This window comes from Nicotiana sylvestris, chromosome 2 (assembly GCF_000393655.2).
Source record: "Nicotiana sylvestris chromosome 2, ASM39365v2, whole genome shotgun sequence".
NCBI classification, from domain to species: domain Eukaryota; kingdom Viridiplantae; phylum Streptophyta; class Magnoliopsida; order Solanales; family Solanaceae; genus Nicotiana; species Nicotiana sylvestris.
Window position 1 is genome coordinate 172,225,240 of NC_091058.1, and position 15,271 is coordinate 172,240,510.

General features: G+C 37.1%; 1 protein-coding gene across 2 annotated transcripts in view; it reads right to left on the reverse strand.

Annotated features, from left to right (window-relative positions):
- Positions 1 to 3,336: 3,336 nt before the first annotated feature.
- The window catches only part of LOC104247240 (delta(24)-sterol reductase-like), a 189,713-nt gene continuing 177,778 nt past the window's right edge, over positions 3,337 to 15,271 (reverse strand). The window contains exons 2-4 of one of the 2 annotated variants that reach the window (XM_070168336.1): positions 7,566 to 7,608; positions 4,241 to 5,514; positions 3,337 to 4,101 (exon numbers count right to left, since the gene is read on the reverse strand). In XM_070168336.1, the coding sequence (XP_070024437.1) occupies positions 3,646 to 4,101; positions 4,241 to 5,488 (1,704 nt within the window). In that variant the 5' untranslated portion in view covers positions 5,489 to 5,514; positions 7,566 to 7,608 and the 3' untranslated portion in view covers positions 3,337 to 3,645. Of the gene's footprint in view, positions 4,102 to 4,240; positions 5,515 to 7,440; positions 7,514 to 7,565; positions 7,609 to 15,271 lie in introns of those variants that run through there. The other variant, XM_070168335.1, reaches the window with a different exon arrangement.

Consider the following 15,271-nt stretch of genomic DNA (forward strand, 5'->3'; position numbering starts at 1 on the left):
AGTTTTAATAAATTCTTAAATTTGTAAAGGTAAATAGATCTGTTGTTAAAATTTAGCTAAAGTTAAAAATTATTTTAAACAATGCGATTTTGAAAAAAAAAAAAAAAAGAGTAGAGGGCAAAACTCTTTTTTAGATTTTGGTAAGAATCAAAACAAAAAGACCAAGGTAAACTCTACTTATTAACCCAATGTCGCGTGTACTGTCGATTGTGACCGAGGACTCAGTATGTGCCTGAACACCCTTACATAAAGTTTTGGATCCGCCAATAATCCTATCGCGACTCTTTTTTCTCATATTGACAACAACTCATTTTAGCTCAATTCTCTCATTTCTCATGTTGACAACAACTCATTTAGCTCAATTCTAGCATTCTCAATGATCAAGTCTACTTAGTGGTAATCTTAATTTAGTTCATTAATTTTTGTTATTAATCAACTCAACTCAAAAGTGTTAATCGTCCTGAATAACGAATAAGCTAGAAATTTTCAAAATATTATTTAAATTTAATCCCTGTTAAAACGATATTTTATTATACTATTTTTGATTAGCAAACTTTAATTTATAAAGTGTTTGTGGTCGTCAGTGTGGACAATATTCTAAATCTACTCGAGATAAACATTCAATTTATGTATAGATTTGGCTAGACCGAGGTTGAAGACGACAATGGCAGAAAGGCAAAATATGACTTGCAGCAACTATTGAGATGTGCTTTTCAATAATAAAAACAAATGATTTCTCAAAGCGTAATTATAATCCAGTTTTTAAGGGGAAACAACTATAAAAACTTATGAGACATCACTTTCATTAGATTGCGAAGGTCGGTGTCTATTTCAGACAACCAGTTCGGGTTCATGCCGGGGCGATCTACCACAGAAGCTATCCACCTTATTAGGAGGATGGTGGAACAATACAGGGATAAGAAGAAGGATCTCCACATGGTGTTTATCGATCTAGAGAAAGCGTACGACAGGGTTCCTAGGGAGGTCTTATGGAGATGCTTAGAGGCTAAAGGGGTTCCGGTTGCCTACATTAGGGCGATTAAGGACATGTATGATGGAGCTAAGACTCGGGTTATGACAGCAAGAGGCGATTCAGATTATTTTCCGGTTATTACGGGGTTGCACCAAGGGTCTGCATTCAGCCCTTTCCTATTTGCCCTGGTGATGGATGCTATGACGCATCATATTCAGGGGGAGGTGTCATGGTGCATGTTATTTGCTGATGACATAGTCCTAATCGACGAGACACGACGCGGTGTCAGCGAGAGGTTAGAGGTTTGGAGACATACCCTTGAGTCCAAAGGTTTCAGGTTGAGCAGGACGAAGACGGAATACCTTGAGTGCAAATTTGGGGCAGAGCCGACGGAAGCGGGAGTGGAAGTGAGGCTTGATTCTCAAGTCATCCCTAAGAGGGGTAGTTTCAAGTACCTGGGGTCGTTTATTCAGGGGTCCGGGGAGATCGACGAGGATGTCACACACCGTATAGGGGTGGGGTGGATGAAATGGAGGTTAGCGACGGGAGTCCTGTGTGACAAGAAAGTGCCACTGTTACTGAAAGGTAAATTTTATAGGGCAGTGGTTAGGCCTGCTGTGTTGTATGGGACCGAGTGTTGGCCGGTGAAGATCTCACACATCCAAAGGATGAAAGTTGCAGAGATGAGGATGTTGAGGTGGATGTGCGGGCATACAAGGAAGGATAAGATTAGAAATGAAGATATTCGAGATAAGGTGGGTGTGGCCCCCATGGAGGACAAGATGCGGGAAGCAAGACTCAGATGGTTCGGGCACATTCAGAGGAGGAACACTGATGCACCGGTGAGAAGGTGTGAACGACTGGCGGTGGTGGGTACGAGGAGAGGTAGAGGGAGACCTAAGAAGTATTGGGGAGAGGTGATCAGGCAGGATATGGCGCGACTTAGGGTTACTGAGGACATGGCCCTAAACAGGGAATTGTGGAGATCGAGCATTAAGGTTGTAGGTTAGGGGAAATTGTGATGTCTTTTTTACAGCGCACTAGAGTGAGACTAGCCAGTTAGGAATTAGTCTTAGGATGTTATTGATCAACTACTGATGATGGGCTTTATCTTCTGTGTATTAATACCCTACATATTCTCGTATTTCCTATATCTCTTATATTGCTGTTACTTTGTTTTTATGGTATTTATGTTATGTTATGGATTTTATGGTATTTTATGTTGTTTTATTATGAGTCTATTGATAGTACTAATATAGTGTCTCTTGTTGCCTCTTTGAGCCGAGGGTCTCCTGGAAACAGCCTCTCTGCCCCTCGGGGTAGAGGTAAGGTCTGCGTACATATTACCCTCCCCAGACCCCACTTGTGGGATTACACTGGGTTGTTGTTGTTGTTGTTGTTGTTGTTGTTGTACTTTCATTAGATTGCGCCGAATTTTCTTCGGTAAAATGTTAGTACTAAATTGTATACGGTCGAAATCAGATATGCCCGATTTCGTAGGCTTGAGGAGTCGCTTCAAGAATAAGTTCAAACGGACCCGGCTCGAGCCCGATGGCGGAGTACAGGACTTGAAGATCGAAGTGCTCGATGAACACCAAGGCCGAGTATGACCAACCTCGAGATAATACCGTTATGGTTTAGTAACAGAAAGAGCGAGATTCCCACAACGGCCCTAAAATCACGGCATAAATTCCGGAACAGATTTGTCATTGGCGGTTAGACAGCTGTCCAATAAGATTCACTACTATAATTAGAAATGTACCTTATTTGGACTCCCCTATTATATAAAGGGGAGCCCATTCATTTGTAACACATGACACATTAACCAGAGAATATACATTCCTCACTTTCTTGCTTATTGTTCATCAGAACTGCCTTATGATTTACTGTTCTTGCTAACCTACCTCAAGACGGTCATAGCTCGAGGTCAAGACTTGGCTTGCACACTGGTTTGACTTACTTTATTCTTCAACTTATATACTTAATTCCTTGTTTATCAATTAGTATTGGACATTTGGACTAAATCACATATCTTTAAAATCTAAAATATAAGTTTAATTGTTACTCGGATTTTTGGGTAAACATAAATATATTTTTCATGAGAAATGTTTACTAAAACAGAGTATTTTCCAATTTTAGTACTGAATAATTTTCACGAGAAATGTTTAAAGAATGAAGGTATATTCAAATTTTATATATATCACATATGTAAAGTCCTAAGTGGCAATGATAATCATATTTTATTCTATGGTTTTCAGTTAGATAGAAAAGCTAATTTGTGGCAATCATGACTAATTAATAAATAAAAATATTTATATGTTAAATGTTAATGATTAAACCCAATAATGGTAGCAGAGCAGAGATTCAAAAGAGAAACAAGATCGGGCTGTCTGATCATATTTTAAGCTGGAATCCTGAAGGAGAAATCATAGCACATCAAAATACAAACAGAATATGAAACATGGCTTTCCATCAAGTTTCAACACAAATTCTAGTTTAGCACCAAATCAATAGTTTAACTTTAACTAAATCCAGTCTAGCTGATTAAAAGGAAAGTCAAAGCTGCCATTACAGACAAACAGACAAAGGGAACCAACAGATAGATAATTCAGACAATGCACAACAACAGAACTCAGAAAAGCAGAGAGAAGTCCATGAAAACCAATCTAAATTCAATCTGCGGGCTCATCAACTTCTGGGGTCTCAAGTTCAGCTGTTTCTAGCTCAGCATCTTGCACCTCCTTCTCCGTCTTCTTTCCTTTCTTGGACTTATAGTACACACTCATGAATGTTCCGATGGCTCTGTACTTTTTCCTGCAGTGCTCATATAGGCTGCCATCAAACATCCTCCAGAAGTTCTTCTCTGTCAGCTCGGAGACAGCATATTGTGGCTGAAATCCATGGTTTTCGATCAACCAATTCTCCAACTGACGGACTGCCTCTGCACCATCATAGACCTCACCCCTCAAAACAGGTCCGGGAGCATAGTAGACACCAACATCGGTGTACATTTGAGCATATGGTGTGTCACCTTGCCTGCGGTGCAGCTCAAACCCTGGTTCAGGATACACCATGGTTTTCAATGGCAGCCTGTAGAGTCGGTGTGGGCAGAGCCAGATGGGATACACCTAAAAATTGTTAAGAGGAACTTATACAATGAGAAAATATCGCTGAAAAAAACAACAAAATCTAATACAAAAGGTACAGAAAAGTATTTCCTCTTCTAGTTCATTTCTTTCTGAAATGAAAAACATATGTAAAATTTACCTCCATCTCACGGTGGACCCACTCGAGAGCATCTCCAACCTTGTAAAGAGGAACAAGCAAATCCTGAATGACATGCATGTCATGGTAATAGTTCCTAATGGCCTCACCTTGAGTGGCTTTAAGTAGAGAAACCTTGGGCGGCATGAGCCATCCTAGAAGATACCTAAACCACCACTGATCGCCAAATGGAAGGATAAGTTTCCCTTCCCAATACAAGCACCTTGTGTGCCTGTGGTAGTATTCCCTAGTTGGAATATACTCTACAAATTCCCCTCTCTTCAGTGCAGTTTGAGCATGCTGGTAAAACCATGGTTTGAACCACCAACCGACACTGTTGATCACATTGCCCTTCTGCTTGGCCTCTTCTTTCGAAGCATATCTACCGGTCATGCAAACAGCTTCTGTGGGATTGTACACCATGGTTTCTACAAAATCTGGAACCTTGTCAGGATTATCCTGATCTCCGTCTCTAGGTGCAAAAGAATCTATATAAGCCTGTGCAATCTCTTGCAGATTACCAACTACTGGTTTGTAAGTAAGTTTCATGTATTCCTTGATAGGAATGAGCTTGATCTCAGCTGAAACGAGAAGCCCCAATGTCCCTTGAGACCATGGTATAGCATAGAAAAGATCAGAATATTCATTGTCCTTTGTAGCTCTAACTACCTGCCCATCCGCTAGAATAATCTCATATGACACAACAGTGTCGGAGAACAGTCCATAAATGTGAGAGCTTCCTTCAATCCCGTAGCCATTGATCAGACCGCCAACAGTTAGATCATCAAGCTCAGCGACAACTGCAAGGGAGAGATTCATAGGGACAGTAACTCTAGATATTTGGCCCATATTGACTAGAGGCTCAACTCTAGCAACCATTCGCTCCTTGTCGATGTCAAGGACGTTTCTAAATGGAGAAAGATCAACTTCAAAATGACGAGCACGTTTGTAGTCCACATTTCTCATTCCAACAGCAACCCAAGGCTTCCTAGCAGTGCAGACAAGACCATCCTTAGATGCATTCCTCTCTTTTAGACGCTTCACAACCTTTTTAACATTATCGTCATGCTCCTTCTGCCGCTTCTTGAAAGATTTGCAGTCAGACCTAACATCCCCTAAATATATGGAGAAGTAATACAGGAAGGAGAGAGGAAGGACGAAGAAGATAACGATGATCCATCTGAATTGGACAAGATAGTCCACCAAATTCTTCTTCCTCTTGGGACGAAGGGGAACCTCAAGATCCGACATTTTGGAAGAACAGGTGCCAAACAGAGCTGCCACAAGGACGAAAACACGTTATAGACAAGATTGCAAGTCAGCTTATCAAGATAAAGCTATAAAGCTTGACGCTAATCTAATTAGGCTGGAGAATAAAAGGAAAGCAAATCATCAATCACATCTACCACTATTCCATATTCACGAATCTTGTAATATATCACATCAATCACGATTTTGCATCAAGACTTCTCAATAAACAAGTGATTATGAATATTTGTGAAAAAGGAAAAATATCTGTTAGCCAGAAATGATTAGAAGAAAATTTGAATCGGAAACAGCTAAACAAGAGTGTCATATGTGCTCTGTAGACCCAAAACTGTTCTAGGCACACAAAAAGGCAAGCTTCACAGAAATAAACCCTTTAAATAGCCAAGATAAAGGAACACTTATCTCACATACACTTACCCATGATGCAAATGACACAAAAGAAAGAAAACTCAAGGCCACTTCTAGTAAAACAGGAAGATGCATAAGATTGCATAATCTCACTAATGAATAATGATGTTATGGAAAGTCAAAATATCACCTTGAACTAACATCATTAGGCAATAAATCCTAAGTGGGAGGCCCCGCTAATTTAGCTAAAGTAGCAAGAGACGACTTTAATTATACAAATTCTTTATGGTAACAAAGCCATTGATTGTCATCACTTTTTTTCTACTGATTGTGATGGTAAATTCAACCGAGGCAAAAATAAGAAGTTACAGATGTAATGCGAATGGTACGGTAGAAAGAAAAGACATAGGAAATAGAATAAACAACGAAACGATATACCAGAAGCATCATCTATTAAGATCAGCAGAATATTCTACTAATAGATCATAATTCTTTTGAGCAAATACATCCATCCATCAACTTATAATTCTGAGCAGTCTAAAGCCAGTGCAGTATAACTTGAAACAAGACCAAAACCAAATCCTCAAAATAGCATAGATAATTGTTACAGATTACACTTAGTAGAGCTTGACTTTACTTCAGATCCGCAACTTTTATGTGGGAATCCCCCAAGAGGTAATCGAAAAATAAAATGTGGTTTAGTGATTAGATTTATCTCAACCATAGGAGTGGGAACACACCTTGCAAATAAAAAAAAAGGTTTAAATCATTGGTCTTAATCATTTAGATCTGAAGACGTTATGGTCCAAACTCAACTTGTGGACATACTTCTCAAATTTCAGATCCACATTTTGCAAGCCATGCTTCAGATAATAGATGTGAATTATTTTAAAGAACCACGCATAAAGCAGTTACTATATACAAGTGAACAACATAACAGAATAAGTACCAAAATCCAGCTTATTTACAAGATTTTAAGCCCCCTCAGTTACAAAAATAAAGCATCTTACACCAATGAGAATCATTTTTCTTTTATGACCGAGAATCCATCTGGGGTCAACCATTAGACCAACCATAGCCTTCAAAACTCGGGGATAATGGACTCGACCGTCTACCCTTCGCTTAGTTCCCAGGGCTTGAACCTGTGACCTAAGTCACAAGTCATCACTTGAACTAAGCCATGGGGACCCTTACACAAATGAGAATCATAAAACAAAGAATGTAGCAAAAACATAAAAGTAAAAGCGAAAGTGATTTTTTAACACAAAAAAACTAAGCAGAGAAAAGCTGCATGTTAAGAAAAGAATTAAGCAGATATTATGATTTAGCATTTTTTTAACACCATCTATAAAACAGAATCTCATCTTTTAAAAAAGTACATTACGAAAGCAACCAAGCCACAGTCAAGAAACAAATAAGCAGATCTATGCGATACATTATAAAAAAGCAACAGATTCAACTAAGACTTTTTGCAGATCTACACACAGAAAAAAAAAACCCAAGATTTAAACACCCTTAAAATGACATGCATGCTACACAAAACAAGAGCTTTTCTACACAAAAAAAAAAAAAACAGAGTCTTTTACTTCAAGATTCAGTCCACATCTCAACTCTCACAAGAACACAAGAAAAAGATTTAATCTTCAGCTAAAAAGGAATGATTTCAGAGAAAAGTTAAAAGGTTGAAGAGAGTGGAGTGTAGAGAAAATACCTGACAGATGGACTAGCACTGGGAAGAACCCAAAATGAAGGATAATGGTAAGAGTGACAGAGTACTTTAAATAAGAGCCTACCTAATAAGCTAGGGGTATTTTAGGAAATTTGCTCGAATATAACGCCAAAAATATTCAAAATTTTCAACCTTGTTTCTTTTTTATTTTAAATAAATTCTAAGTATTCCTTAACCAACAAAAATTATTCTTCTTTTAAAGATTATTCAGACTTTTAAGAAAAGATATTGAATAGTTTTAATAATATGAATATTTATTTAGATTATATTTTATACTTTTTAAAATAATATTCCCACTAATAACAACAATGAATAATTCATGGAAAAAGTGATAAATGACTTTTTATTAACTAGTTTAAAATAAATTTAGCTTACCAAAATAAATAATGTTAAAATGAATGATAACTCTCTTTTTTCATGATACCACATTTTTTGGTATCCTACCAATTCTTTGATGACATTCATTCAATTATTTGCCAAAACGAGAATCAATTCTGTACTAGCTAGCGGTAAGTGGTCCCCTCAGTGGCTTAAAAAGGAAAAAGGGCTAGATTTACTGGTCTCCTATTAAATATTTTCCACATTTAATCTTAGTTATTTCGGAACAAATATATTTATACCGTTATCATATTTGTCATATACTTATGTAACGACAAGAATATATTTGTTCCGATTTCCGAGTATATAACGCGGTTAAATATAGACAATATTTAAAAGTACAAGGATAAATCTAACCCTTTTTCCAAAAAAAAGAAACGGAGCGTGAAAAGCCTCCTGCATCTTTGAACAAATTTAATTTATTAACTAATAAAATAGCATAATAACACAAAAATAGATTAAAATTTAAAAAGAAATTAAAAAGAGTTAAAAAAATTCATAGAAAATAAAATATCTAGCAAATGCAGACCAAGGATTCGATGGTTAAAGGAACACTGAAACATTCAGTATAAATTTATCACTAGTCATGAAGATTGGTAAGGAGGCATCTGTTAATATTTGACTATTTTCTTGAAGATATTTTCAAGTATATATAAAATTTTGCTAAAGTTTTCGGGTGTCGCAACCCCTCTCCCTATGATATATGCCCACCAACATATTTTTATAAGTATAAAATATGCAATATTATTAGAGTTATAATGAGACATTAACTACGACATCTTAACTTTATAACAAATAAGAAATCATAATTTATTAAAAATTATTATCAAACTACATATTTTACATCCCTAAAAATAAATACTCAATAAGCGTTATTAGTACTATATTTTAAAATAATATTCTTTCGTGAATAAATATAAAATTACTTTTAAAGCAGCAATAAAAGTATGATAATTTTGAATATAGAACTTAGATACAAAAACTAATTGCAAGTGAAGATATTAATTTCGGCTATCTATTTTTAAAAAAATGTTCAAACGATATTTACCCTCACTATATTCTCAGTTAGTAAGAATGCAGTACAATCACTCATTATTTGAGTTTTCTCAATCTTCATAATTTTTTTAAAGAATCAAACTTTTATCATATATTTTTTAAAGAATTTTGAGGGGTCAATGGTAATTAGGAAATTTAATACATGATTTATGTAAAAATTGCTGGGTGAAGCCTCGAGCATGAAGTGTGAGGCATATTTTAGGTGCACAATCGGGTACTTGGAGCGTAAGCCTCACAAATCTAAGCCCGACATGTGAGCCTCATGGCGTTTTACAGTAAAAATAGCACGGTATAATCAATTTTCGGACTGGTCATTCAAAAATAGTCAACGTTTACTAAGTCAATGAAAAATAGTCACTATTTTGCTGCAACAGAGACCGGTCCAGAATAATATACTGGAGTTCGGTGCACCTGTGTATGAACTCCAGCATATTATGTTGGACCGGTATACTTTGTTGGCTTCAGTATAATATACTGGAGACTGGAGCACTGGTGCTCCAAACTCCAGTATATTATACTGGACCGGTATACTTGCTGGAACTCCAGTATATTTTGCTAGAGTTCTAGTGTACTTATGTTGGAACTCCAGTATAATATGTTGGAGTTCAAGTATACTTATGCTGGAACTCCAGCATAATATACTGGCGTATTTTCCGGGTTTTGAACAATGTTTTCGCTCAAATTTATCTTTACATGAAAAGTGGCTAAATTTTGATTACTTTTGAAATTGGGCTATTTTTGAATGACCAGTTGTAAATCTGGCTATTTTTGAATTTCACCTCGTTTCACAAGTGCTCCACCTAGGGGCAAGCTCCGTGCAAGGCTTCGAAAAGCCTTTTAAAATTATCATATATTAAAAATATCCTTTAAATATTTTATTTAGAGATGTCATATCATTTCTCTAGAATTCTAAGAAAATTTCATTAAGTGAAGAATGAAAATATTAAAACTAAAATTTTACTAAATGTAAAAATACGATATTCTTTTTAAGATAGTTGTAATTGATATAGGTCCAGTGTTTAGATTCGAACTTGAACCTTATTTGTGCAATTCACCCAATTCACTCATACAAATATATAATGATGGTATATATTTTTAATTATTTTTGCCACTTAATAAAGTCGGCCTCTTCATTTTGATATGATTTGAGGAGTAGATGAGTTGTGCACAGCTGCGGGAAGTAGTACTTTACGCTTTAGTAGTAGTAAGGAATAAATGATTAAGTTAGTTGTATAATACTAGGATATTGACAGTTTGATCCCTTACTTATTTACACTTAAATCTATTAGTTATATTACTTTACACTCAAGTCTATCTTTCTAATTGGGTGGTATATGTATCAGAAGGGTATTCAATGAGATTTATGAAAAGAATGACTTCTGCTATTTCCTTCTTTTACCGATTCTCTTTAATTTTCCCTTTATTATTTTTGAGCTACGTCAGTGGTATCAGAGCATTTTTCAGCATTGTGGGAGCTCATAATGTCCGCCTAAATCAATTAGATCGAGTAGCTATTGAGGTTGCTAATGTTAATCTTCGACAAAATCAACTGGAATCCGCAAAATGAAAAAGCATTCCGTGAGCTGAAGGAGACTTTCACAGCGAGTCACAATTCCAGTAAGGGCAATGAAGCCAACTCGGCAGTGGTGAATCACGTTGATTTGTACTCACCCACTGACGGACCACAAGATGTGGTAGGTCTCAATGATCCAATCTCATTTCTCCTATTAAGTCCTAACCCTAATGTGAACAGATATATGAAATTTCAGCTACCTTGTGTTCGAAACCCAGCTATTGGCCAAAATTTTAGTTTCCCAATTACTCAAATCCCTAATACCTTCCAAATTCCTGTCACCCAACTCCAAATTCTACCTTCTACATCTATTCCACATACCCCAACTGCTCGAAATTCAAATTCCAGTCAAATGTTTAGTCCCTCAACTTCACCCATCCCAGCTACTGCTTCCCATACTGCTACTGCAGATCACGCTCAATTTGTCCAATGCTTCTATAACACACCACACCCAATTGCACTTATTCCCCAATATCACCCTCAGATGGCAGGAGCTAATGATCAAGTTTCATGTTCTATTCCATGCTCTATTACCAATCCCATTCACACCCCTATATTTCAGAACCCCATACCTCCAAATTTGGCTCGTATACCTCCTGTATCATCTGCTTACCTACCATACCAATACAACACCCCAACACATAACCAACAACCACGTTCTCTTTTAAAACAATATAAGATTGGTTTTCCCAGGTTCAGTGGGAAAGAGGTTTCAAGATTACTGGTACCAGATAGAACAATTCTTTTCAATGGATGAGGTCCCTCACCATGATAGAGTGAGAGTGACTTCAATGCATCTAGATGATTTGGATCTACAGTAACATAGAGCTTACGTGAGAAGCACGTCATAGTTGCAACTTTCTTACCTAAGCTGGGAGGAGTATATTTGGACATTGTCAAATAGGTTTGGAGAAGAATTTGATAACCCTATGAGTGAGTTAGTTAAACTGAAACAAACTGGAGGGGTGGTTGAATTTTAAGAGTCTTTTGATAGAGCCATGATTAGGCTCAATCTGGAGCCCAGTTATGTTGTCAGCATATTTTTAGAATGGTTGAAACCTGAGTTAGAGGATGTTGTCAGGATTCTCAAACCTTATTTTTTACCTCAGGCATACCACCTTGCAAGATTGCAAGAGTCTATCTTCATTAAACAATCCAAAGCCATGAGACAATCCCCTTTGCAATCCAGTTCTAGAACAATTTCCCAGCACAATCATTTTCTTATAATAAACTAGTAACTACTCCAGCTAACCATATTGCTCGACCTCCAAGCTACAGGAAATGAAAAGTTCAAACGAAGGAGGTTGACACCAGCTGAGCTTAGTGAGAAAAGGACTAAGGGACTATGTTTTCAATGTGATGAAAAATTTGAACTAGGCCACATTTGCAAGAATAAGGCTGAGTTGTATCTGTTGGAGTTGGTTGAAGATGAATTAATACCAGAAGAGTTAGAAGAAGAGGTGTTCAATGTAGAAGAGATAACATAAACATGTGAGATCTCTATTTATGCCTTGCATGGTACCACAGGCTATAAAACTTTGAGACTCATGGGATACTCTCACAGGAGACCCTTGAATATCTTGATTGATACTGGATCAACACATAACTTTATGGACAGTGGATTTGTATCAAATATGGGGTGGAGAGTAGACCCATATAACCTGCTAGATGCAAACCTAGCAGATTGTAATAAAGTTCCCATATTTGGCATGTGTAGAGGACTAGAGTGGCTCCTACACGATACTCTCTTCAAAGCTGATTTTTTATTTGCTGCCCCTAGGGACATGTGATATGGTAATAGAAGTTCAGTGGCTCAGCTAGTTAGGGGACAAATGTTCAACTTCAAGATGTTAACTATAAAGTTCGAGTATGAAGGAAAGTTTTTCTCATTGCAAGGAATGAATCCCAAGTTGAAGATGATAGATTCTTATTCCTTATAGAAAGTGAATAGGGGGTTGTTCATGATTAAAGTGACTCCTAAAGAGGTGAAAGAGGCAAGACAGAAGGATATAGAACCAATGTAAATTCAGCAGGTTCTGCAGGGAAATGAAGAAGTATTCCAAGAACCAAAAGAGCTTCCCCTTTCCAGAGAACAATTTGATCATCACATTCCCTTGAAGGAGGGAACAAATCATGTTAACAATTGACCCTATAGGTACTCTCCATTGTAGAAAGATATAATTGAGAAAATGGTGCAGGAATTGCAGTCACAAAGACTGATACAACACGGCTGCAGTCATTTTGCTTCTCCAGTTGTATTGGTGGGAAAGAAGGATGGAAATTGGAGACTTTGTGTAGACTACAGAGCCCTCAATCAGATCACCATTAAGACAAATACCCAATACCTATCATAGAAGAGTTGTTGGATGAATTAGGTGGATCACATATTTATTCCAAGATAGATCTCATGTCAGGATATCATCAAATAAGGATGACACCTGCTGTTGTCCCTAAAATAGTATTCAGAACACACTCTGGCCATTATGAATACCTGGTAATGCCATTTGGCTTAACTAATGCATCATCTAGTTTCTAAGGATTGATGAATCATGTCTTTAATGAGCATTTGAGGAAGTTTATCTTGGTATTCTTTGATGATATACTTATTTTCAGTAAGAGTGTTAAGGAATATGGTGAGCATCTGAGAATGACCTTTAGTCTTCTAATACAACATCAACTTTATGCTAGGAAATCCAAATGTCAGTTTGTTGTGGCCAGCATAGAGTATTTGGGGCATTTTATCTCTACTAATGGCGTCTCTACCAACCCTAAGAAGATACAGGCAATTCAACATTGGCCAATACCTGTAACTATTAAGCAATTGAGGGGATTCTTAGGATTGGCTGGCTATTACAGAAGGTTTATTAGAGGATATGGGCAGATTAGCAAACCACTAACTAATTTGCTGAAGAAGGTCAGTTTCAAGTGAGGTGATCAAGCTACTTTAGCTTTCCAAAACTTAAAGATGCATCGATTTCTGCATTAGTACTTGCTTTGCCAGACTTCACCCTCACCTTTGTAGTGGAAATATATGCATGTGATGTAGGCATTGAGGCTATAAAAATGCAACAAGGGCATCCCATTGCCTATTTGAGCAAAGCCTATCTCCACAACATCAGGCTATGTCTGTTTATGACAATGAGCTATTAGCATTGGTCATGGCAGTTACAAGAAGGGGCCAATATTTGATTGGTAGGCATTTTATTATCAAAACTGATCAAAAAGCTCTTAAATTCCTTTTTGATCAAAAGCTACATATAGGGGCACAACCTTAATGGATAACAACGTTGATGCAGTTTGACTTTGAAATCCAATACAAGAAGGGCCAGGAAAACAAAGCTGCAGATGCACTTTTTAGGATTACAACAATTAAGATTCCTGCTCTCACACTTTCAGTAATGAGGACCAATCTCTTGCAAGCCATTAGTGATAGCTGGAATGTTGATCCAACAGTAAAGGAGGTCATTTAGAAAGTGAAGGATTCAGTAGAGGAGGTGAAAGGGTATTCATACATTAACCAATAGTTGAGGAAGAATGGGAGATTAATTGTGGGAGCTGACTCTACTCTGAGGAAGGAGATTCATCACCTCTGGCATGACTCTGTAAGTGGAGGTCACTCTGGTATTGACCACACTTATAGGAGATTGGACTCTTTTTTACTGGAAGGGAATGAAGGCAGATGTGGAGGATATGTTAAAAAGTGTGATGTTTATCAGAGGAATAAGTATGACAAATCAGCATATCCTGGTTTGTTACAACCTCTTCAAATTCCATATTTAGCTTGGAGTAGCATTAGCATAGACTTCATTGAAGGTTTACCTAAGTCCAAGGGAAAAGAAGTCATATGAGTGGTAGCAGATAGATTGACTAAGTATGCCCATTTTGTTGCCTTGTCACATCCCTATACTGCTATGGACATTGCCAAACTCTTCATGGATCATATATTTAAGTTACATGGAATGCCAGAAGACATTGTTAGTGATAGGTATCCAGTTTTTACTATTAAATTATGGCAAGAACTATTTGCAATGCAAGGAGTGATCTTAAATACATCTACCACTTACCATCCTCAATCTGATGGTTAAACTGAGGTCATCAACAGGTGTCTAGAGATATATCTGAGGTGCTATTGTTCTGATTCTCCCAAGGATTGGGTTCAGTACTTAATGTCACACCTCCTTTTTACCTACACCCCCGGAAGGGTATAAAGGGAGTTTTTCCAATTAAAGGACAATCGAAACGGGATTCATTTATATTAAGAAATTCAGAGTTGCCACTTGGGATAATTTTATGGTGTCCCAAGTCACCAGTTCAAATCCCGAATCGAGGAAAAGGTTGACTCTGTATTACAGCCCCTGAACCAGAAATCCGAGCAAGAAATTCTGTTAACCCGGGAGATAACAACACTCCCGAGTTTTGTGGTTTTAGCACGGTCGCTCAACTGTTATATTCGGCTTAATTATGAACCTATGTGCAGATTTTAACTTTTATAACCGCCTTTGTTCAATTAATTTTAAGAAAAATTCAACGTTATCAAATATACGTCTTGGACCACGTCACATAAATGCACCCATGGTCCGCAACATATTTTATCTAACGTTGTTGAGATTTGGATTTGAGTCACATAATGCACCTGAATTTAGGAAGGTAAATTATTAAAATAACGCGTCTAAAGCAACTA